A 24,519-nucleotide genomic window follows, 5' to 3' on the forward strand; every position below is an offset into this window, starting at 1 on the left:
GAGCACTCTCTTCTCCTTCCTTCCTTCTCTTTCAATTGTTCATGTTGTCTTGTGTTATTGAGTTGTTTGGTTCGGCTTTTCTATTTTTTTCCAGCACCTATGTTCTGTTCTTGTCTTTTAATTACACTTTTGTTCGGTTCATATATTTGCTAATTCAATTCTGTTTGGTCCTTTCAATTTTACCTCTCTTTGTTGATTCAATTTGACAATATGTGGAGCATCCAAATGAGTTTGGGATTTGGTACTAGTTTTTGGTGAGTTCTTGTCTTAGAACAATGATCCAACTCTAAGAAAAGTGCCTCTATAATGTCCAGCTCAAGGTGATTCCTAAGAATGTTAAGAATCATTCTCTATATGGCTAGTGGAATCACATCATGTGGTATCATGAGTCTTAGGTTCATTCTTGTTTAATTGTTGAGTTGTGTGCACTTTATTTCAAGAGCTCTTTTAATTTCTTGCAATTTAAGTTTCTGTTTTAGAATTTTACTTGAGTATTCTTGCTGTTTTTCTTTTACACCAAGTGCTTGTGAAAAGGTTTATGGCACTCATTCTTCTTATGAGTATGGTTGCTCTTTTGGAATGGCATTATCCTTCCTAGAGTTTACCTTAAGCTTCCTTTCACTTGTTGTTAAAATTTGTGATGTGTCTTTTAATTTTGTAATCATGTCAAGTTTTGTCTTAGTCATGTTATTCCATAATTGTCATTACTTCTAGTAGTACTTTTCTTGTTTTGATTGTTTCTTGCTTTAGTGTCTATTATTTTCTGAATTGATATTGATCCTTTGTGCATTTTTCTTTTTAGAATTGAGTTCATACTTGTATTCTAGACCTATACAAGTTCCAATACATCATTTTCTATTATGTCTTTGCTAGTTCATAATCCTGTTTTTTATTCCTATTAGGATTCCTCTGTTTCTGAAAAAAAGTGCTTACTGTTTTTCCTTATTGCAATTGATTTACTCACTGGAAAATTCTGAAATTATGGATCTGTGATATTAAAAGTGTTAGAAAAGAATAGAAAAAAGAATCATTCAAAATTCAAAGTACACAAAAGATGATAAATAAAATAAAAAAAGTGTACAATTCTGCCGAAAAGAATACGGTAATCTGGCAGCGATTTTAAAAAATTTATCTCAATTAATTGGCTTACTGTTTTTAATTGATTCCAGTGCCATTATTGAGTTAACATCTTGAAGTTTCTGTGGTTTAATTTTCATAATCCAGTTCGCTCTACATCATTCCAGTTAAATCAGTGAATATCAAGCACAGTTTGCTTTTTAAAAAAAAAAAATTTCCAGTAGCTAATTTTTTGTTTTCTTCATCTACTCTAGAGCTTTTCCTTAAGTATTCTTTTGTGTGCCTACTTTTCTCATTGAGTTCTTTATTTTCTTGATTGTCTTTCATTCTTACTCTTTGAGTTTGTCTTACATATAGTATTCCTTTTGCAATTACCTTTCCTTGCTTATACCTTTTCTTGTTTGTCTTTATTGTTTCATTGGTTTTGTGGTGGTTGATTTTGAGATTGGTGTGCTTGCTTTGACATCTTTCATTTGAGGATTCCAAGGCCTCAAGATCAGATTGGTGCAAGAACATTATTTTTTTGAGAGTGACCTCTTTTTCTACCTCATTTCACTTCAGCAGTTTCAATTGCCAAGCTCACTGTTTTTGCTAATTTTTTAACTTGTTTCCTGTTTTGTGTGTTTGCTGTTTTTAATTCCAAATGGCTGGATTTTCAAGTGATGCATCCTACAAGCAGAATTCTCCTTCCAAAGCTTCAATTCTTGGTGAATTACATGAAGCTCAAAGAACAATTAGACAGTTGGAGGAGAAAATGCAAAAGATGGAGGTCCAACAAGCTAGACCATCTCCTTCTATCCATGATGGACATCATTCTCATAGACCATCTTCAAGAGCTTCTTCAAATGATGTTGGCCGTGAAGATGAGCATAGGAGAAGGAGACCTCCACCCCAAGTCCATGGACAAAGACATCATCACCAAAGGAAAGAATTCACTACGGCAATGGCTTCTATCATGATGCAAAGTCCAAGCTTCCTTCGGTCAAGCTACCTTGTTTTAATGGTTCTAGTGATCCAAATGTATATTTAGATTGGGAGGCTAAGTGTGAACAAATTTTTGAGATCCATGAGATCCAAGATGAGCATAAGCTCAAGCTAGTCACCCTAGAGTTTAGTGATTATGCCATGAAATGGTGGCATGGAATTGTAAAGGACATTATCTATCACAAGGGTCCTCCCGTGGACTCTTGGAACTCTTTAAAGGATCATATGCGCGCTAGGTTTGTGCCCCCACATTTTAGGAAAGACCTCATGTTGAGACTCCAACGGTTTCAACAAGGCACGCTACATGTGGATGAATATTATAAGGAGCTTGAGACGCTTGTGCTTAAAATTGAATTAGAAGAAAGTGAAGAAGCCATGGTTGCTAGGTTTGTAAGTGCTCTTAGGTAGGATATTCAAGACATTGTTGAGTTACAAGAGTATACATCATTGGGCTCTTTAGTTCATCTTGTAATGAAGGTGGAAGCCCAACTTGCTAAGAAAAACTCTTTTAAAAATGCTTCCAATGATGGATACTACTCCAAGTCTTGGAGAAACAAAACTTCTTTTTCTAAACATCCTTCCAAAGATTCTTCTTTCAAACCCAAGGAATCTAAGCCATCTACTTCTAGGCCTAAATCTCCCACTAGAACGTCTAATACTAAATGCTTTAAATGTATGGGTTATGGTCATATTGCTGCAAATTGTCCTTCCAAACGAAGTATGTACATGCATGAGGGCATTGTAGTTAGTGAGCATGATTCGGATTCTCCTAAGCATTCATTGCATTCTCATGCATCTAGTGAGGAAGAGAGCGAATGTCCACTTGAAGGGGACTTGTTAGTTGTGAGAAGACTTCTTGGACAAGTTTCACAACCTTTTGATGAAAGTCAAAGGGAAAATATTTTCCATACAAGATGTCTTATTCAAAACAACATTTGTTCCTTGATAGTGGATGGGGGTAGTTGTGCAAATGTGGCTAGTACAAGAGTAGTAGATAAGCTTGGATTGCCTACTATCTCTCATACAAAGCCCTACAAATTACAATGGCTTAGTGAAGTAGGAGAAATAATTGTTAATAAACAAGTCCTCATCCATTTCTCCATTGGAAAATACAAAGATGAGGTATTATGTGATGTTGTGCCCATGGAAGCCACTCATGTTCTTTTGGGAAGGCCTTGGCAATTTGATAGAAAAGTTTTACATGATGGCTTTACCAACAAACAATCTTTTGAATTCCATGGTCACAAGGTTACTTTAAAATCTCTCTCTCCAAGAGAAGTTCATGAGGACCAAGTTATTATGAAGAAAAAGAGGGAGAGTGAAAAAGATAAAAAAGATAAAAAAAGATAAGAGTTCTAAGCCTACACTCCTTGTGTCTAGGCGTGACATTGAAAGGGAAATAGTGGCTCATCATCCTCTTTTCTTAGCCATCCCTAGAACTCTTAGAGTAGAATCACTTGTTGATAGTCCTCATTGCTTGGAAAATTTGGTAGAAGAGTTCCAAGATGTGTTTCAAGATCCTCCAAATGGACTTCCACCTTTGAGAGGGATTGAGCACCAAATTGATTTGATACCGGGCTCTTCTTTACCAAACCGTCCAGCATATAGGACCAATCCAAGTGAAACCAAGGAAATTCCCAACAAGTTGAGGCTTTGATTGAGAAAGGGTGGGTGCAAGATAGCATGAGTCCTTGTGCTATGCCTATCATCTTAGTGCCAAAAAAGGATGGCACATGGCGAATGTGTTCGGATTGTAGGGCCATAAATAACATAACCATTAAGTATAGGCATCCCATACCTAGACTAGATGATTTGTTGGATGAATTACATGGTTCTAAAATTTTTTCAAAGATTGATCTTAAAAGCGGCTACAATCAAATCCGTATCAAACCGGGTGATGAATGGAAGACGGCTTTTAAGACCAACTATTGTTTATATGAGTGGTTAGTTATGCCTTTTGGTTTAACTAATGCACCAAGTACCTTCATGCGCCTCATGCATCATGTTCTTAGACCTTTCATTGGTAAGTTTGTTGTGGTTTACTTTGATGACATTCTCATTTATAGCTTATCTTTGAATGACCATAGGTTGCATGTTAGGCAAGTTTTAGAAACCCTTAGGAAGGAACATTTGTATGCTAACCTTGCTAAATGTATGTTTGCTCTTGATCATATAGAATTCCTAGGGTTTGTGGTGAGTTGTAAAGGGGTCCATGTGGACAAAACAAAGGTAGTGGCCATTCAAAATTGGCCTACACCGAAATCTTTGAATGAGGTCCGAAGTTTTCATGGACTTGCTTCTTTCTATAGAAGATTTGTCCCAAACTTTGGTACCATTGCCGCACCACTCAATGACATAGTGAAAAAGGATGTGGTCTTTCATTGGGGAGAAGCACAACAAAATGCTTTTGACACTTTGAAAGAAAAATTGACTAATGCTCCCATCTTGGCCCTTCCTAATTTCACTAAGACATTTGAGATTGAGTGTGATGCTTCAAGCATAGGTATTGGGGCTGTTCTCCTTCAAGAGGGCCACCCCATAGCCTATTTTAGTGAGAAATTGAAGGGAAGTCATCTCAACTATTCCACCTATGATAAGGAATTATATGCACTTGTTAGGGCTTTGTTTACTTGGCAACACTATCTTTTTCCCAAAGAGTTTGTGATACATAGTGATCATGAATCTCTTAAATATTTGAAAAGCCAAAACAAACTTAACAAGAGGCATGCTAAGTGGGTGGAATTCATTGAGCAATTTCCTTATGTGATCAAACACAAGCAAGGCAAAATAAATATTGTGGCGGATGCTCTTTCTAGAAGATACACCTTGCTAAATCTTTTAAGCTCTCAATATCTTGGTTTTGATCACATTAAGGAACTTTATCATGATGACCTTGATTTTTCTCTCCTCTATCAAGAGTGTCTTAAGGGAGGACACAAAGACTTTTTTATTCAAGATGGCTTTCTTTTTAAGGGAAAACGTCTTTGTGTTCCCCAATGCTCTATTAGATTATCTCTTGTTAGAGGAGCTCATGAGGGGGGTTTAATGGGACATTTTGGGGTTGCTAAAACTTTGGATGTGTTGCATGAACATTTCTTTTGGCCTCATATGCATAAACATGTTCATAGTTTGTGTGATAAATGCATAGCTTGCCGCAAAGCTAAGTCTAAAATGCATCCCCATGGTCTATATACTCCTCTTCCTATCCCTTCAATGCCTTGGGTAGATATATCTATGGATTTCATCTTAGGCTTACCCAAGACATCAAAGGGAAAGGACTCCATTTTTGTGGTAGTGGATCGTTTTTCAAAGATGGCTCACTTTATTCCTTGCCACAAAGTGGATGATGCATGCCACATTGCAAACCTCTTCTTCCAAGAAGTGGTTCGCCTACATGGGATTCCTAGGTCTATAGTGACCGATAGAGATCCTAAGTTCTTGAGTCACTTTTGGAAGACCTTGTGGGGCAAGCTTGGGACTAAGCTTTTATTTTCTACCACTTGCCACCCACAAACTGATGGTCAAACCGAGGTGGTGAATAGAACTTTAGGACAACTATTGAGATGTTTTATTTCGGGGAATCCTAGAGTGTGGGAGAATTTACTACCCCATGTTGAGTTTGCATATAATCGTGTAGTAAATTCTACCACCTCCCATTCTCCTTTTGAGGTGGTCTATGGGTTTAATCCCCTAACACCTCTTGATCTTCTTCCTATTCCCCTTCTTGGAGATGTCTTGTGCAAAGATGGAGATGAAAAAGCTGCTTTTGTGAAAACTTTGCATAAAGACATCAAGAAGAGAATTGAGAAGAAGGTTGGCAAGTATACTGAACTTGCCAATAAAAGGAGAAAAGCATTGTTGTTTGATGAGGGCGATTGGGTTTGGCTTCACTTGAGGAAGGATCGTTTTCCTACTCAAAGGAAGTCCAAACTAATGCCTCGAGGGGATGGACCTTTCCAAGTCCTCAAGAGGATTAATGAGAATGCTTATGAGTTAGATATGCCTGATACATTCTTAGGTAGTCATACTTTTAATGTCAGCGATCTAACTCCTTTTTCTGTAGGTCTCCAGAATTCGTGGTCGAATTCTCTCCAACTCGGGGAGTATGATGGAGATCAAGCCCAAGAGGACATGGAGGCCAATCAACAAGATTAAGAGGAGGTGGAGGCACAAATAGAAGACGCCCATGGAGGTCAAAGTCCACCTCAAAGGATTACAAGAAGCATGTTCAAAGCTTTGGGAGCTAGAGGACATTTATTTTCTCTTTTTGTAATTTCTTTAGTTGAAGGTGCTTAGAGGGAAACATTAGAAACCTCTTTTGTTTTAGCATCTTTTAGTCTTTAGTTAGGAGTCTTAGGGGGTGTGTGTTAGTAGATAGGTGTAGGAGTAGAAAAGGAGGTGCCAAAGTGAAGGAAGAGGTCACACCTTCCTCATGCTTTGTTTTAGGCGCAAATTCTAGAAGCTTTTTGGGAGGGAGTTTTTGAATTTGTGTAGCTTATATTTCAGCATCTTAGGCTATAAATAGAGGTGCTCTCTTTGTATTTTTCAGATTGGAATTAATCTAAGAAAACTCTACTCAAATTTTGAGTGAACTTTGGAGAGCTTTTGGAGCCTTCTTCTCTAGTCTTATCTTGATGGATCATTGGAGTCCTCAAGTGGCGGCATCACTCTCATCTAGGAGCATTCCACACTTCTAGTGGCAAGATCATCCAACATTCTTCCATCTTCATGAGCACTCTCTTCTCCTTCCTTCCTTCTCTTTCAATTGTTCATGTTGTCTTGTGTTATTGAGTTGTTTGGTTCGGCTTTTCTATTTTTTTCCAGCACCTATGTTCTGTTCTTGTCTTTTAATTACACTTTTGTTCGGTTCATATATTTGCTAATTCAATTCTGTTCGGTCCTTTCAATTTTACCCCTCTTTGTTGATTCAATTTGACAATATGTGGAGCATCCAAATGAGTTTGGGATTTGGTACTAGTTTTTGGTGAGTTCTTGTCTTAGAACAATGATCCAACTCTAAGAAAAGTGCCTCTATAATGTCCAGCTCAAGGTGATTCCTAAGAATGTCAAGAATCATTCTCTATATGGCTAGTGGAATCACATCACCTTTGGCCTTCTCCAACCTTCTCTTCAGACCTCTGAGTAGGACTCGGTTGGCGGAAACGACCTGCCCCTTTGTCTGGGGGTGTTCAACTGATGCGAACACCTGCTTTCCCAGCTCCGTACATAGCTTGCCCAACTGTTGACTCGTAAACTGGGTGCCATTGTTAGACACTAACCGTTTTGGGATTCCAAAGCGGCATACTGTGTTTTTCCACACAAAGTGCTAGATCATGTGGGTTGTAATCTGTGCTACTGACTCAGCCTCTATCCACTTTGTGAACTATTCTATGGCAACCACGAGGTACTTCATTTGTCGCACCGCTAAAGCGAAAGGCCCTAGAATGTCGATCCCCCAAGTGTGAAACGGCCATGGGCTATAGATCGACCTAAGCTCTTCTGGAGGCGCCTTGTGCCAGTCAGCATGTTGTTGGAACTGCTTGCACCGTTGTGCGTACCCTGTGCAATCTTCTCTCATGGTTGGCCAATTATATCCTGCACGAATGGCTTTTGATGAGAGAGATCGATCGCCAATGTGGCTTCCGCATATCCCTTCATGAAGTTATGCGATAATGTGCGTGCACTACTCACCACTTACACATACCAGGATAGAGTGAGTGAACCCGTGCCTGAACAACTTTTCATCGATGAAGGTGTACTTGCTCGAATTTTTCTTGATTTTCCTAGCCTCTGTAGGCTCTAGCGGGAGTATCCCATCAACCAAGTAGGGTTGGTAGGGTGTCATCCAGGTTTCTCCTGCTTCAACTAGAAAAACCTGCAATGACTAGGTACGTGCTTATTCTAGACATTTTTAACGTCTCTTGAGTCAATGACCGATGACTCCTCTTCACCCCTTCCAAAGTGTTGATCTACTGGACTTCTGTCATATTATCTATGGCAATTCGAGGTGTCCTCAAAGTCTCATGGATGACTGTCCTCTGTCTGCCCCCTTGCTCGAATTGGCGAGCTTTGCTAGCAAGTCAGCTCGGGCATTTTGATCTTTGGGCACATGGACTAACTCGAATACTTCAAACGTCTCCCTCAGAATCTGGACGTACACTAGATATGCGGCCTTCTAAGGGTCTTTAGCCTGGTATTCTCTCGTGACCTGACCTGTGACTAACAAGGAGTCACTTTTCGCCAACAAACCTTTCGCACCCATCTCTTTAGCCAACAACATTCAAGTGATCAATGCTTCATACTTTGCCTAGTTGTTACTAGCTTTGAAAGCAAACCGCAAGGCCTACTCAATCAACAACCCATTTGGCCCTTCCAAGATGACGCCAGCCCCACTACCCTGTTGGTTGGAGGAATCGTCTACAGAGAGCACCCATCTGAAACCTGCTCCTTCTTGGTGTGTGGCTGCTGATGAGAGCTCTACCACAGAGTCAGCATAAACCTGGCCTTTAATAGGGCTTCTAGGCTCATAATGCACATAAAACTCTGATAGCTCCACTGCCAAATGCATTATCCTTCCTGTGACATCTGGCTTATGTAAGACCTTGCGAATGGGAAGGTATGTCATCACTATCACTGTAAAGCTTTGGAAGTAGTGGCGAAGTCTTCACGCTGAGAAAACTAATGCCAAAGTTGCTTTCTCTAAGGCCTGGTATCTCACCTCAGGCCCCTGCAATACTTTGCTGACGAAGTGCAGTACCCAGTTGTGGCTTGCACAACACTAGTGGACTGGCCAGGTACTCCTTCAGTTTTAGGAACGCCGCTTCGCACTCCTTGGTCCATACGAACCTGTTATTCCTCTTCAGACATTGGAAATAAGGATGCCCCTTATCTCCCCCTACCAACACGAATCTGGACAAAGCGGCCATGCGCCCTTTCAACTGCTGTACCTTTTTTTACTGAGATCGGGCTCCTCATTGCTATGATCACAGCACATTTCTTAGGATTCGCCTCTATCCCACGTTCAGTGAGTAGGAACCCCAAGAACTTGACTGCTTCAACCCCGAACACACACTTCTCGGGGTTCAGCTTCAGCCTGTACTTAGCTATTGTGGTAAATAGCTCTTCTAGATCTGCTACATGTTGCTCCCTCTACTGGGAGGTGACCACCATGTCATCCACATATGCTTGGACATTGTGCCCTATCATGGGTGTTAGTACTTTGTCCATCAGCCTTTGGTAAGTGACACCTGCATTCTTAAGCCCGAAGGGCATCACCTTATAACAATAGCAAGATAGCTCTGTCATGAACATTGTCTTGCACTCATCCCTGTGGTGCATCCTTATCTGATTGTAACCAGAAAAGGCATCCAGGAAGCTGAGTATTCTGCAACTAGACACACTATCCACCAAAGTGTCAATACTGGGCAGCAGGTAGAAGTCCTTCGAACAGGCCTTGTTAAGGTCTATGAAGTCAACACACATTCTCCATTTCCCGCTAGCCTTTTTCACTAGCACCACGTTCGCCAGCCACTCAGGGTACTGAATCTCCTTGATGTGGCCAGCCCTGAGCGGCTTTTCTGTCTCTTCTATAACGACCTGACACCTCTCGTCATTGAACTTTTGTTTTCTTTAGCGAACAGGTCGAACCTGGGGGTCCATGGTGAGACGATACACAGGAAGTCAGGATCTATGCCCGACATGTATGAGGCAGACCATGCAAAAGCATCAAGGTGCCAAGCTATAACTTCGACGATCTGGTCTTATGTCTCTTGGCCTAGGGATTTTCCAAGCTTGAACTTCTTCCCGCCAATCTCCCTCTCCAATATGTCTTCGGCAGGTTCGGGTCGTCTCTCCCGGACGATTTCTGGGCGGGTGACCCCTTCTTCCCTCGGAGGCTGAGTGGTAACAACGAACACTCATCTCTTCATCTTGAGGCTATTTTCATAGCACTTCTTAGCCTCCTTCTGATCAGACTTGATGGTGATCACCGTACCCTCGAGGGAAGGTAGCTTCATCTTCATGTGCCTCGTAGAGACCATCACTTCAATCATGTTCAAATCAAGTCTACACCAAAGTATATTGTAGGTCGATGGAGCGTTAACAACGAGGTACCTGATGTTTGCAGTGCGTGAAGTTGTGCCATCTGTGAAGGTCGTCCTCAGCTTTATGTGTTTGCACACCTACATCTGGTCTCCAGCAAAACCATACAAGCAACCGGTATAAGGCCTCAACTAGTCTGGAGACAACTATAACTTGTTGAAGATCGACTAGAACATCACATCGGCCGAACTCCCCTGGTCCACGAGGACGCGATGCACCCTCCTTCCTGCTGTCACTACCGAAATCACCATCGGGTCATTGTCATGTGGAACGACATTGGTGAAGACGAGGTCGACATCGGGAGTTTGATCTGGCTCCTGTACCTCTACTGCCATCACCTCTCGTGCATACTTCTTTCGCTGGGAGGCGGTGTATCCTCCTCTTGAGAACCCTCAAGAGATGGTGTTAATCTCACCATGAATGGGCACCTTGTGCCCCTGATCTACTCTTGTGGCTGCTAGCACTTGATCCCCCTGCGGCTCTAGGAGGTAATCCTTCAAGAAGCCGCTTTTCACTAGCTCGTCCAACTGGTATCCTAGTGACAAGTAGTTGTGTATGGCGTGGCCATATGCTTAGTGGAATTCGAACCAAGTGTTCTTGCTAGGCCCCAACTTTTTGTCGATCTTTGGGGGCGTCTTCAGCCTTGCCACTATGTTAGGAATAGCGATCAGCTCCTTGAGCTCTACACGAAAATTGTGTTTGGGGTGGGTCTCCCCGTGTGTGCGCTCTAGTCTAGGGCTTCTCGTAAGGTTGCTGCTTTCCCGAGCCTTTCTTCTCTTTTGTCGCCTCGTGCACCGTCATGACTTGAGGTCGACCTGCTACCCAAGGTCAGATAGGATCGATGCTGCCGCATTTTTCTGTGACTCAATCTTCCGCGGCGATGTGCACCATAGCCTGATGCCTGATCTCGCAGAACATATTCGGGTAATACCTAAGCAGCGAGTCACTAAAAGGCCCTGGTAGCATTCCTTTGGTGAAGTCATGCACCATCATGACTTCATCCTTGGGGTTTAGCCTCGCCACTTGGCTCATTTGTCGGTTGACTCGAACGACAGTCCTTGGCCTGCCTATCTCCACCTGAGAATCAAACTTCCTTGGTTGAGGAATCTCTCACCTGCAAAGACAAAGGACACCTTGGCGGCAGTTTCCACTTCGACGCTCAAGTCAGTACTGAGCAAAAGTGTATAAAGTAGTTTCAGTCTTAGAAACGGTGTACCTTGCTAGGGTTCTTAGCACCCTTTATATAGGTTGTAACTAGGGTTTACTTCTGTTATGTTACCCATGTCTAGGGTTCCTGGGGGAACGTCCTTGCGCCGTTATTACACAATCCTAGCGTAATTTGGCACATAAGACATCCTCTTTCTGGAGTGCAACGACTAACAGAATGACTGCCAAGATACCAACTCATGCACCAATGTTGCAGGGTCATCTGTTCTATGGGTGCCCTAAGTATTCACGTGTCATGCATGCATTCTTCCCTTGGAAACACCAACCCTAACAGGCCTTAGCGCCTCTAAGGGTTGTTTACTTGTGTCGCTCCCGAATGCGCTATACACACCACATGCATGGATCCCTCGTGACTTAGGCATTTTCTTAGTATCTGGGAGTTAACTTCATGTTAACTTATATTTCTTGTGGGACCCAACTTATGTGACCCATCTTTACTATCTGACACTGATGTCCGATGTGTGAGGTCTTCTCTATGGTCGATGGCCAATGACTAGTCGGTACAACGTCCATAAAATATCATGGGTTTCAGAACCTCCCTAAAATACCATGAGTTTCAAAACCTCCGTAAAATATCATAGGTTTCAAAACCTCTGTAAAATGTTTCAGAACCTCCATGAAATACCATAGGTTCCCGAACCTTCGTACAAAATACCATAGGTTTCAAAACTATGAAAATTTGGTTTTTTTATTCATTTATCATTTAGGCCTTCATGTGTTTTTAAACAACAATTATTTACTTCTATTGTATTTATTTATCTATGTTTGTTAAAGTACTTTTTCAATAAATATATAAATGGATATAATAGCATTCATCAATTGACAAGATATATCAAAATATTGATAAAAAATATACCAAAATATATCAAGTAAACATATTAAAATTCAAATTCAAACACAAAATATGAGTTTAAACCACTTTATACATTTTTATTACTAATAGTAACTACTTTAGATAGCAATAGTTTTTTAATTTATAAAATAATATCTAACTTAGTCAATATAGTAACTAATTATTTCTTGTCTTTAAAATTAGTTGTTATTTAATGATTTTCTTGTAATGATACACTATCGAACATGTTGTAAACTCAACAAAGGGTTTATACAAGACATATGGTATTCTTAAATATATTTATGGTACACACTTAAAATTCATATAAATACAAGACTATAAGTCAAATAAAATGACTATAGTCTTCCAGATGTCCCTATACCTGCACCCATATCTGCTCGTCTACGTCAGTCATCACAGTTCATAAAGCAACAAGAAGAACAAGGGTAAGATAATGAAATAAAGTTCTAACATAAGAAAGTATAGATAAAAAGAAACAAACATAGACATACAAAACTCATGTATCAAACACAACAATCATATAAACCACACAAGGATCTATAAATAAAAGATATTCAACAAACAAAATATTAACTCGTATCTTATCCAACAGAAGACTCGTATTAAGTAGACTCTACCAAAGACTAATATTTTATCCAATACTCAGGACTTAAATTTACAAAGGACTAAGATATCCTAGTCTACTTGACTTAGATAATCAATGGGAGATAAAACTTTTGTAGCTAATTAGATACCAATTTAGAAAATATTTATTCATAATAGAAACTAATTTTAATACCAATAATTTTTGTAGTCTCTAAAATAATATATAATTTAGTTAATCTAGTGACTAATTATTGTTTGCCTCTAAAATTAGTCTTTATTTAATGATTTTTTTGTGTGAGACTTGTGACCATGTCACATCCACATCCATATCCTCTAGCCTAGAGTATTATTGAAAGATTAAAGCTAGCTTCTCTTACTTGAGAACAACTTTTCTTCAAAGAAACCTTCAAAAAATTTAAGTCAGAAATACTACACAAAACCTTAGGACCTAAAACAAGCTATCCAAACATAGCAAAATTTCAATGTATGGTAAAAGAAGTTGAGATTATCACTTTTCTCAAGTGACCCTACTAAGATTGATGACAAAATCATTGAGAAAAGCGAAGAACAAGGAATCTACTCTAATTGAAAATATGATCAGATAAGAATGATCATCGGTTCCTCAAATACTACGAGATGTAATTAGATTCTGAAATAGATGAGATATGAAGGCAAAATCTTAAAGAAAAGTTGGGGAGGGAGAAAAAAAAATAAGACTGAGGGAGAGAAAGAGGGAATATGTGCTTTGTGTTGAAGTGGCGGGGTTACATACTTAAAAATTATTTTATTATTGGAAAATACTTTTTTTTATAAAATACCTAAATTTAAGACTTGAAAATTTTAATATAAACAATTTATCTAAACAAGCATGTACACTACTAGAAAATCATTAAATAGAAACCAATTTTAGAGATAAAAAATAATTAGGTACTATACTGACTAAATTATATACTATTTTATAGACTTAAAATAATATTGGTATCTAAAATAGTTTCTAAATTTATAAACTAGTTTCCAAGGTTTAATCTAGCAATTCTAAAATCTAAAGTAGTTGGTAGCTAATTAGATACCAATTTAGAAACTAATTTTTAAATTTTATTATTTAATATAAACTACTTTAGATGCCAATATAGTAACTAATTATTTTTAAGTCTCTAAAATTAGTTTTTATTTAATGATTTTGTTGAAGTAATATGCTTTAAAATAGTTTTCTATATATGTATAATTTACACTTTTAATCATTACTACTTTTAATTTATAGTTTTGTACCGACCAGGTAGTCGGGAGTGATGACGTGGCAGCAAGCGATAATATAGGCGTGTTGAATGGAACACCTGACTGACAGAAGGGAAGGACATCGGGAAGTCTGTATAGTCGCCAATCGTTAAGTTGGCGTGCTCCGAACTCTAGCATATCTAAACCGGTGGTCACCAGGTTTGTGTCGTAGTCGCCATATGTGAGCTTAGGCGACCAAGTGGTCAGAAATCGCCGAGAAGGGGACACCGCCGAAAGATTAGGGAGGTTTGTTCAAGGTTTTCAAAGAGCACGAGTACGAAGGATGAAGTTATCAGATGATCATTCCGTAGCCAGAGGTTGAGGCAAGGAACAGTTTACCAGAACATGCACGACGAGCAAGTAAAGCAGATCGTGATAGCGGCAGGAGAGACCACAGAGAAGGTGTGCATGATGACACCCGTGCTCGCCACTAGAAGAGATCGCGCTCCAAGGCAGCTATGCACCGAGTTACTCCTCGCGTGGGTAACTTAGTCAAACGGCCTGAAGAGTAGAAGTGGCGCTCAAGCAGAGGACGTTCCAGATGGTGACACGTGTACAGCTGGATGCGAGCCACGTGTCCAGAGGTGTAACCGTCAGGAGAGAGAAAATGCATAGGTATATAAGGAACGCACGTTTAGAACACTTCTTTACGCTTTGAGAACACTTGAGTACGCATAGAGAGATTTTGCACGGTGCCTTGAGTTTTAGCTTTTCTCTCTTAGAGTTTTTGGTGATTCCGTCACTGAATTGAGTGTCGGAGCGCGATCGGCCGTAGCGGCGCCACTCTGTCTTTTTCAGGTTCTTGAGGAGAATCGAGGTGTGAAGGACGAAAGCTAGCGTGGTGCAAAGCCGATCCAGGAGGAGGTACCTTCGACGTGGCAAGGCTCTTGCGCTCTGGTCAACCGGCAGGATCAAGTTTTAACTAGGATATCTAAACCTGAACTATTTATAAAAATCTAATAAATAGATGATCAATTAAAACTGAACACTTTTGGATTAATTTATATATTTTAAAAAACTAACAGAGGAGAATCTAATATTTTAACTAAGAGAAAAATATTAAAATAAAATAAAATATTATTTTTTGTTTATTCTTTGTTTTAAAATAGTAATTTTTTTTATCTCTTTCTTATCGATGATGAGTTGGAGTCGTCTAAGGTGGATATCCAAACTTTACGAGTGATCCGAATTTTGCTACGAAAGGTTGTCAAGTTTTATGGTTGTAAGTCGAGTTGTGATCCAGTTGCAGAAGACTATCTGACACTCAAGTTAATAAGAATGATAAGATAATTGAATATAAGTGAGTGAGAAAATAACTAGATAGTAAGAATACTCTCTTAGATAGTATTTATAGGCGTGTATAACATCTAGAAAACTCATTCGGTTACTGGATGTTGGACGTTGATTAAAGTCAACATGTGGTAGGACCCACCGGGGGCTCCAAGAGGAAAAGTCAATATGTTGACCGCTTTGGGCGTCGCCAGGCATGGGCGTCGCCAACTTTGGGCGTCGACAGGTTTAGGCGCCGCCCACCTCGAAGGCGTAACCCGTTGTTCTAAGAATGTGCTTTGGCTTAGATAGGTGCCACCCCTCGATACCCACGGGTAGGGAAGACCGTGGAGGGGGCGGCACCGTAAGAGACAACGGTACAAGCGTGGAGGCCTCAGGCCTCGGTACCTCAGAACAGTAATAAAGAGAAGAGAAAGGTGGCTTCAAGGTCATATTCCCAGTAGCAGCAAGGAGTGACCCAACTCGTGAAGTACCCATGCATGAGGTGTAGGGACGTGGCAATCCACGCCACCTTTGGAGAACCACTGGGACAGACACGACCCGGGAGAGGGCCACGTCCCAGGGGTAATCTACGTGCATGGTGCGAGAGGAAGGCTGGGGTACTCCCAGGGCGAGTGGCTAGAGGCTGGGGCGCATGAGTTGGCACCCAGGTAGTCATCCCTGCGCCGGATGCACTTCAAGGAAGGAAGACTTACACGCTGGGATTTCCCTAAGTTGGGTTACAGCGTCGTAAGGCCTTCCATGTGGAGTTGCGCTTAAGTCATAAGTGACACGTGGCAGTAGCACTGAAACCCAAGGTATATAAGCTTTTCTGAAAGCTTAGTGAGGTACGTTCTGACATTCTTACGTTTTTACACACGCTTGAATCATTGGCCAGCTTACACTTTGTACGCACGAGTGATTTGAGCACGAGAGAGAAGTTAGTTAGAAAACAGTGACGCACCTTCAGAACACCTGAGTCACAATGTTCCGATACGGAGGTGCACGGTGTTTACTGCCTTACTGACTTGAGCGTCAGAGTGCAAACGGCCTTTGTTCTCTCTGTTTCAGGTACTCACGGCGGCGAAGGGTGGTGATCTGGAACAGATGTAAAACTGAGTTCCACCGGAACAAGTTCAGTATATTTCAGTTCTGTAGGTGGTTAATATACATGATTAGTAATTACTAAATGCTCCATGTCTTTCAATACTGGTAAGCCGTTGAAGCACGAGAACCCAATTTTAGGATGGACGGGCTCTTAAAAAGAACTAATTATCTGTATTTAAGCCGAGCTCTTAGGAATATGAAGGGACACACTGCCCTAAACTGAGGTAACATTTCGTGTTTGGCAGTTGTCTCTCTTCGGTTACAACTTTTGAGCATTAGGGTTTCAAATAAGGGGTTTATAAGAACTTATAAGACCAAAGAAACAACTATATTACGCCCCTTTCTCCTTTTCCTTTAGCTTGCTTTTGTTGGTGCTTTTAGTGTTTTCACTGCTTTCATTCTTCATGTTGTTTGCCTTCATACCTTGCCTTTGCATTTCCTGTACTTCCACATTAGGTATGTCTACTTCTTTGATTATTCCGACGATATAACTATCACTATTACAAAGTAATTATATAAGTGTAGTATTGTAAGATTGAACTTACCTTTACTTGGATCGCAAGTTTCTTTTATAGTATTCGTCAATCTTTCTCCAGGAGTTTAATAAACATAAAAAGATTTTGTTAATATTTTTCTTTATTTTATTTTATGATTATAGGTGGAACATTATCTCCAACTGTTTACTAAATTTTTAAAATGAGATTTGTACTCAACTAATTCAGTTATTCCTCTGTTATCTTAATTATCTTTTCATTACAGACTTACGACTACCTGGGCGATCACCTGATGTGTTATTAGGCACTATCATTGTTTGGATCGAACTTAAACATTTAACTTTAATAAACCAGGTGGGTTGAGATGGCACCCCTAAGTGCTCGGTCCCTTGTACCAGTACAATAATCCATATCATCATTTTGTTCTTTTTTTAATACTTCTTTATTTTTTTTTAAATTCTTTGGAATGATGTAGAGCGAACTGGATTATGAAATTTAAACCACAGAAACTTCAAGATGTTAACTCAATAATGGCACTGGAATCAATTAAAAACAGTAAGCCAATTGAGAGAAATAAATTTTTCAAAATCGCTGCCAGATTACCGTATTTTTTTCGGCAGAAATGTACAATTTTTTTATTTTATTTATCATTTTTTGTGTACTTCGTATTTTTGAATGATTCTTTTTTCTATTCTTTTCTAACACTTTGAATATCTCAAATCCAGAATTTCAGAATTTTCCAGTAAGTAAATCAATTGCAATAAGGAAAAACAGTAAGCACTTTTTTCAGAAACAGAGGAATCCTAATAGGAATAAAAAACAGGATGATGAACTAGCAAAGACATAATAGAAAATGATGTATTGGAACTTGTATAGGTCTAGAATACAAGTATGAACTCAATTCTAAAAAGAAAATGCACAAAGGATCAACATCAATTCAGAAAATTATATGACACCAAAGCAAGAAACAATCAAAGCAATAAAAGTACTACTAGAAGTAATGACAAATATGGAATAACATGACTAAGACAAAACTTGACATGATTACAAAATTAAAAGACACATCACAAATTTTAACAACAAGTGAAAGGAAGCTTAAGGTAAACTCTAGGAAGGATAATGCCATTCCAAAAAAGCAACCATACTCATAAGAATTATGAGTGCCATAAACCTTTTCACAAGCACTTGGTGTAAAAGAAAAACAACAAGAATACTCAATTAAAATTCTAAAACAGAAACTTAAATTGCAAGAAATTAAAGAGCTCTTGAAATTAAAGTGCACACAACTCAACAATTAAGCAAGAAGAACCTAAGACTCATGATACCACATGATGTGATTCCACTAGCCATGTAGAGAAAGGTTCTTGACCTTCTTAGGAATCACCTTGAGTTGGACATTATAGAGGCACTTTTCTTAGAGTTGGATCATTTGTTCTAAGACAAGAACTCACCAAAAACTAGTACCAAATCCCAAACTCATTTGGATGAACCAATTTTAGTCAAATTGAACCAAAAAAAAGAAGAGAAACTAAAAGGAACCGAACAGAATTGAAATTAAAAGGCAAGAACAGAACATAGGTGCTGGAAAAACAGAAAAACCGAACCAAAAAAACTCAAGAACACAAGACAACATGAACAATTGAAAGAGAAGAAAGGAAGGAGAAGAGAGTGCGCATGAAGATGGAAGAATGTTGGATGATCTCGCCACTAGAAGTGTGGGATGCTCCTAGATGAGAGTGATGCCGCCACTTGAGGACTCCAATGATCCATCAAGATAAGACTAGAGAAGAAGGCTCCAAAAGCTCTCCAAAGTTCACTCAAAATTTAAGTAGAGTTTTCTTAGATTAATTCCAATCTGAATTTTACAAAGAGAGCACCTCTATTTATAGCCTAAGGTGCTGAAAATGCAAGCTAAACAATTTCAAAATTCCCTCCTAAAACATTCTAGAACCGACGCCTATTCCATGCATGAGGAAGGTGTGACTCTTTCCTTCACTTTGGCACCTCCTATTCTACTTCTACACCTATCTACTAATACACCCCCTGTTTCCCTCTAAGCACCTTCAACTAAAGAAATTACAAAAAGAGAAAATAAATGTCCTCTAGCTCCCAAAGCTTTGAACATGCTTCTTGTAATCCTTTGAGGTGGACTTTGACCTCCATGGGCGTCTTCTATTTGTGCCTCCACCTCGTCTTGATCTTGTTGATTGGCCTCCATGTCCTCTTGAGCTTGATCTCCATCATTAAACATTTAACTTTAATAAACCAGGTGGGTTGAGATGGCACCCCTAAGTGCTCGGTCCCTTGTACCAGTACAATAATCCATATCATCATTTTGTTCTTTTTTTAATACTTCTTTATTTTTTTTAAATTCTGTGATTCTTTTGATGATAATATTTTGTTCTATTGCATGTAATCAGTGTGTAGTGTGTGGGTTATGACTCACCTTTAATTGCCACAATCCATTGCAATCAATGGGAGGTTAATTGCCACAATTAATTGTCATCAAATGGAGGTTTCTTACTACAATTAATTGTCATTAAAGGGAGGTTAATTACCATTAGTTGTATTTATTATTGTTGTCTCCTTCAAGCAATGTAAGTGGCTTACAACAAACAGCAACACACATTCCTCTCTCTTTTCCTATACTCTCTATTTCTTCTCTTAGGTGTAAGTGTTTAACCCATATAGATAGGATTTGTTTTAGGGCTATTTATCTATTAGTCTGAGAGGAATTCAGTGTACTCTCATTATCATTCTCACTTTACTTTGTTACTTTAATTTCTCATAATCTTTGGTTGAAATTATCACGTTTCCGCATACGATATCCCTCACAGTGTATATTATTATGAGTATGTACTTTATTAATCAGTTTACGAGGTCACACTTTATGGATTTCTAGCAATATTTTAGAAAAAACTTCTAAAGAATGCCTATTAACATTCTAAGATAGAAGGATGTAAATGATTAATAAAAAATATTATTAAATTTTACTATATTAATAATATAACTATTTCGCAAGTTTATCTAAGGTTTTAAATTTTCAAATCATTTTAAAGAGACATTAGGTATGTAAATTTTGTTATGCTTGAAAATTATGAATCTCATAAATTATAAATTTTATAAATAAATAATTTGTTTAGATTGATAAAATATATTATTGATAATAATATGACTTTTATTATTCAAATTTTCATTTTTTTTTTGAGAAAAAATAGATTTTCATATGTTCTATGTAAATGATTTTTTGAGAATCATAACATAAATTTGTTTGAAAATATTAGTTTTTAAAAATGTTACGCAAATATGAGAATATTTAAAAAAAAAAAATTATCAAATATTTGTCTCGTCTAAATTGAATTGGTAGATTTTAATATTTTTAAAAAAAAATAATTACTTAACAGTTAATTATATCAAAATTTTAATTATATTTTTTAATTTTTTAATTTTTTAAATTTAAATATAATATATTTTATTAAAGTATTATATCATTAAAAGAAAATTATTGAAATTATTTTTTTTAAATATGAAAAAATAAATTTTTAACTTTATAATTTTATTTTTTACCACCTTAATTCTTTACCACATCACGATTTTCAATTTTCTCCATCTTCTCTGTCTTGAGCACTTGACAAATGTTGTTTACTGTCTCCACCATGTAAACATCTCTCAACACTTTATTAGTTTTTTTTTTTATCGACAATGAATTAATAGAATAAAATGGAACATTTTAGGGGTCTCTCAACTCTTATACATAAGATACTCCTACTCTAAGCAATCAACAAAGCAAAGCAAGATTAAGTGACCCACCACTTAACTCAAGAATCTTAAACTATTTAAACAGCCCCTACCCAAACAGAATTGGTTTTGCAAAAACCAGCAAACCAAAAACTTGATGGCTATCTAGCTACTGGAATTTTAACAATCTAAAACCTTGATGTCTAGCTAGCTCCATTCCCATTACAACAATTTCAAACCTACTACCTTGTGTACTGCATTTTATTGCCAAAGGGAGGCATGACCTCTGCTGCCAGTCAACTTTCAGTAGCTACAAAAATCTCCACACATCCTCATCTTTTAAGCACCAAGAGCTGGTCTACGAAGCACACAAAACGTGCATCTACAAAAACTGCATAATGTTGACCAACATTGACAGTCTTTTGGACATGGGCTTACAGGTCATATTTTTGCCTAGGAGACCCCTCAACAAACCTTTGTCCTGCTTGTTGCTGTAAAAATTAACCAATAGACATAGATATACAATTCTAACCAATAGCTAATGCACAGAACAAGTAATCCAATTACATATGAAGATACTGAAAAAACAAAGGATCCCATTCAGCACCTAACCTCACCCTAATACTACCCTTTTAATTTCAAACATATAACATGATAAAGAATCCAATTAGGGAACCCAACATGAAAAAACATTCATCATATATTTCAACCATAACCAAGCTTTGAATCACCTTTGTCGTGACTTCCGTTGGACATGCAAACAACTACCAACTAGCTCTCTAAGAGCATTAGTAGCACTAATCTCAGAAACATCACGACAACAAAATTAAATATAGTTTACAGCTGTAAATTACGAGACATCCTCCTATTAAAACAAACCCCTCCTTCTTCATCTTCTCTTCCGGATAGATTTCAGACATTCCGTAGGATTTATGCACCAGTGGGTGTAAGTAAATTCAGCTAGATTCTCTTTGCTGGTAAGCCACGTCCACACCTTTAGTTGAGCCAAAGTGAACATTTCAAAACTGTCTGATCGACCTTCCTTAAAAATGATTTGATTTCTTTGTTTTCAAATTTCTCTGACAACTGCAATCCAAACACACCTCCAAGATCTGTTTATCTCTTGTGTAGCCCAGTTCAGATTAAATTGTAGGAAATGGCATTTGCCTTCCCTATGAACCACTGTTGGTTACCTCACCCATTCACTACAGAGGCACCATACTCTCCAGGCTACTCTACATTCGAAGAATACATGACTACCAATTTCCTCATTTTCCCCACACATAGCACACCTATTGCTTTCCAGGATTAACCCTCTTCTCTCCAAATTAGCACGCGTCGGAAGCCTGTCATTCAAAACTCTCCAGACAGTAGTTAATACCGAAGGTAACGCCTTGATGCTCCACAGAATGTCATACAATGTACTATTGGCTCCTTCATCCCTTGTTCTTAGACAATTATAAGTTGAGTTAACCGTATAAGATAATTATTATGTCGCCTTCCATATTCATTGATCCCTAAACCTTTTAATAAGGTTTTGTTATCTAACAACGATGTGAGTTGTTTTTTCTCACCGATTTCTCACTCGAAAAGATTATGTCTCCATGCCACTTTCCAATACCATGTGTCATTATTCCAAATTCATTAGTTGTATTTTGGTGCAAGCCAAACCCCCATTGCCTAAGAATTATTTTTCATAATTTTTATATTTTAAAATTTATGAGAACCAAAATTAAGAAAATAAATTTAATCACATGGTATATTTACCTATTTTCTTTATTGAGTTTGTACCATATTAAAATATATATTTTTATAATAGAATTTGTTATATTTATTCATTATCTTTCCTGCTTTTAATTTAAGAAATCTTGAACAAAGAAATACAGAAAAAAGAGAACGAAAAATACGTTGAGAACATAGAAAAGTGTTGGTCTAGATAACGTCAAAGTCCCTGTAGATAAGGCCAAACTCACATGATCCAACTCCATCACCTGGGCCATAGGTTTTGTAACATCTTTCCATGGACACAAATTTTCATTTCTCTTACAAATACCCATTCTCACCTTTAAAAAATCTAACCAATACAAATCGCAAAGTGAATAAACACTAATTTTTTTCAACAATGGATTCCAATTACAAATCTTCTTCTAAGGGTCAAGATCAACAACAACAACAATCCCGCGACCTATTATCTTCTGCCAAGGATGCAGCACAATCCGCTTTTTCCAACGCTGCTGGTAACATTGTGAACACAGCCAGTGGCAAGGTTGATGACTCGGGCATTGGACAGTTCATTAACAAGGCTTCTGATTATCTCCACGGGACTGACTCAACTACTGCCGGGAACACAACCACCACCCATTCTAGTAGCAAGCTTGATAGCGATAGCCACACTAGCAGTGGTTATGGGAAAAGCGGTAATTCAGAAAGTGAATATGGAGGAAGTGGACGTTCGAGTAGCCATGGCTGTAAGTCTGGTAGTGCGTATGATGATGGAGGTCGTACCAGTAGTGGTTATGGTGGTGATGGAATTTCTAGTGGGGGAGGTCGTACCAGTGGTGGTTATGGAGGTGATGGTATTTCTAGTGGAGGAGGCCTTACCAGTGGTGGTTATGGAGGTGATGGTATTTCGAGTGGGGGAGGTTATAAGAGCAGTGGTTATAGTGGTGATGGTATTTCGAGTGGGGGAGGTCATAAGAGCAGTGGTTATGGTGGTGATGGTATTTCTAGCGGGGAAGGTCGTACCGGCAGTGGTTATGGTGGTGATGGTATTTCTAGCGGGGGAGGTCGTACCGGCAGTGGTTATGGTGGTGATGGAATTTCTAGTGGTGGAGGTCGTACCAGTGGTGGTTATGGTGGCGATGGAATTTCTAGTGGTGGAGGTCGTGCCAGTGGTGGTTATGGTGGTGATGGCATTTCAAGTGGTGGGAGTGGTTTGAGCAGTGGTTATGGTGGTGATGGAATTTCTAGTGGTGGAGGTCGTTCTGGTAGTGGTTATGGCGGTGATGGTCGTTCCAGTGGTAGTTATGGTGGTGATGGAATTTCCAGTGGTGGAGGTCGTTCTGGTAGTGGATATGGTGATGGAGGTCGTACTGGTAGTGGTTATGGTGATGGAGGTCGTACTGGTAGTGGTTATGGCGATGGAGGTCGTTCTGGGAGTGGTTATGGTGATGGAGGTCGTTCTGGTAGTGGTTATGGTGGTTCTGGTGGAGGATATGATGATGGTGATTATGGTTCTGGTGGGGGATCTAGGAAGGAGAGTTATGGAGGTGGTGGATATGAAAAGGATGGTCGTCAGGCTTATAGGAATTAGATCACCAAGATGGCTCTGGTCAAGTGAGAAAGCTAGGGCTACATCTAAGCATATTTTTCTTTGCAAATAAGGTCATGGTTGAGACTAGTTGTTTTTGTATCATATAATTTTATACATTGTCATGATGTTATCCTACCTAGTGATTTCTAAGGTGGTCATGTTTTAACCATCACCATGTAATGTTTTTGTCCTCCAACTAAAATTATGTTCTTGTTAAATAATAATGACTCGTTATTTGTTGAAAACATAAAGTGAATTGTTCCAAATTATCATCGTTAAAAATAAAAGAAATAAAAAATTTACTTTATAAATTGATTTACTTGACTACATTTTAATAGTATGTACATATACCTTTTAACAAAATAAATATTCATTTGATATTTTTTTCATTATCTTTTACTTCAATCAAGTTTGGATGGAGGAGTGAATAAGAAAAAAGAAAAAAAAGTGAAAATTACATAACATCTTAAAGTTATCTCAGATATATTGTTTGTTTT

General features: G+C 38.5%; 1 protein-coding gene across 1 annotated transcript; it reads left to right on the top strand.

The window, feature by feature from the left end:
• Nucleotides 1-22,831: 22,831 nt before the first annotated feature.
• On the top strand, nucleotides 22,832-24,022 carry LOC137809000 (glycine-rich cell wall structural protein 1.0-like). Its single transcript, XM_068610143.1, has one exon. The coding sequence runs from the start codon at nucleotides 22,832-22,834 to the stop codon at nucleotides 24,020-24,022; it is 1,191 nt and encodes a 396-aa protein (XP_068466244.1).
• Nucleotides 24,023-24,519: the final 497 nt, after the last annotated feature.

Source organism: Phaseolus vulgaris, chromosome 2 (assembly GCF_000499845.2).
Source record: "Phaseolus vulgaris cultivar G19833 chromosome 2, P. vulgaris v2.0, whole genome shotgun sequence".
NCBI classification, from domain to species: Eukaryota; Viridiplantae; Streptophyta; class Magnoliopsida; order Fabales; family Fabaceae; genus Phaseolus; species Phaseolus vulgaris.

Excerpts from the sequence above, each read along its gene's own strand:
- LOC137809000 (XM_068610143.1), top strand. The coding sequence starts at position 22,832 with ATGGATTCCAATTACAAATCTTCTTCTAAGGGTCAAGATCAACAACAA.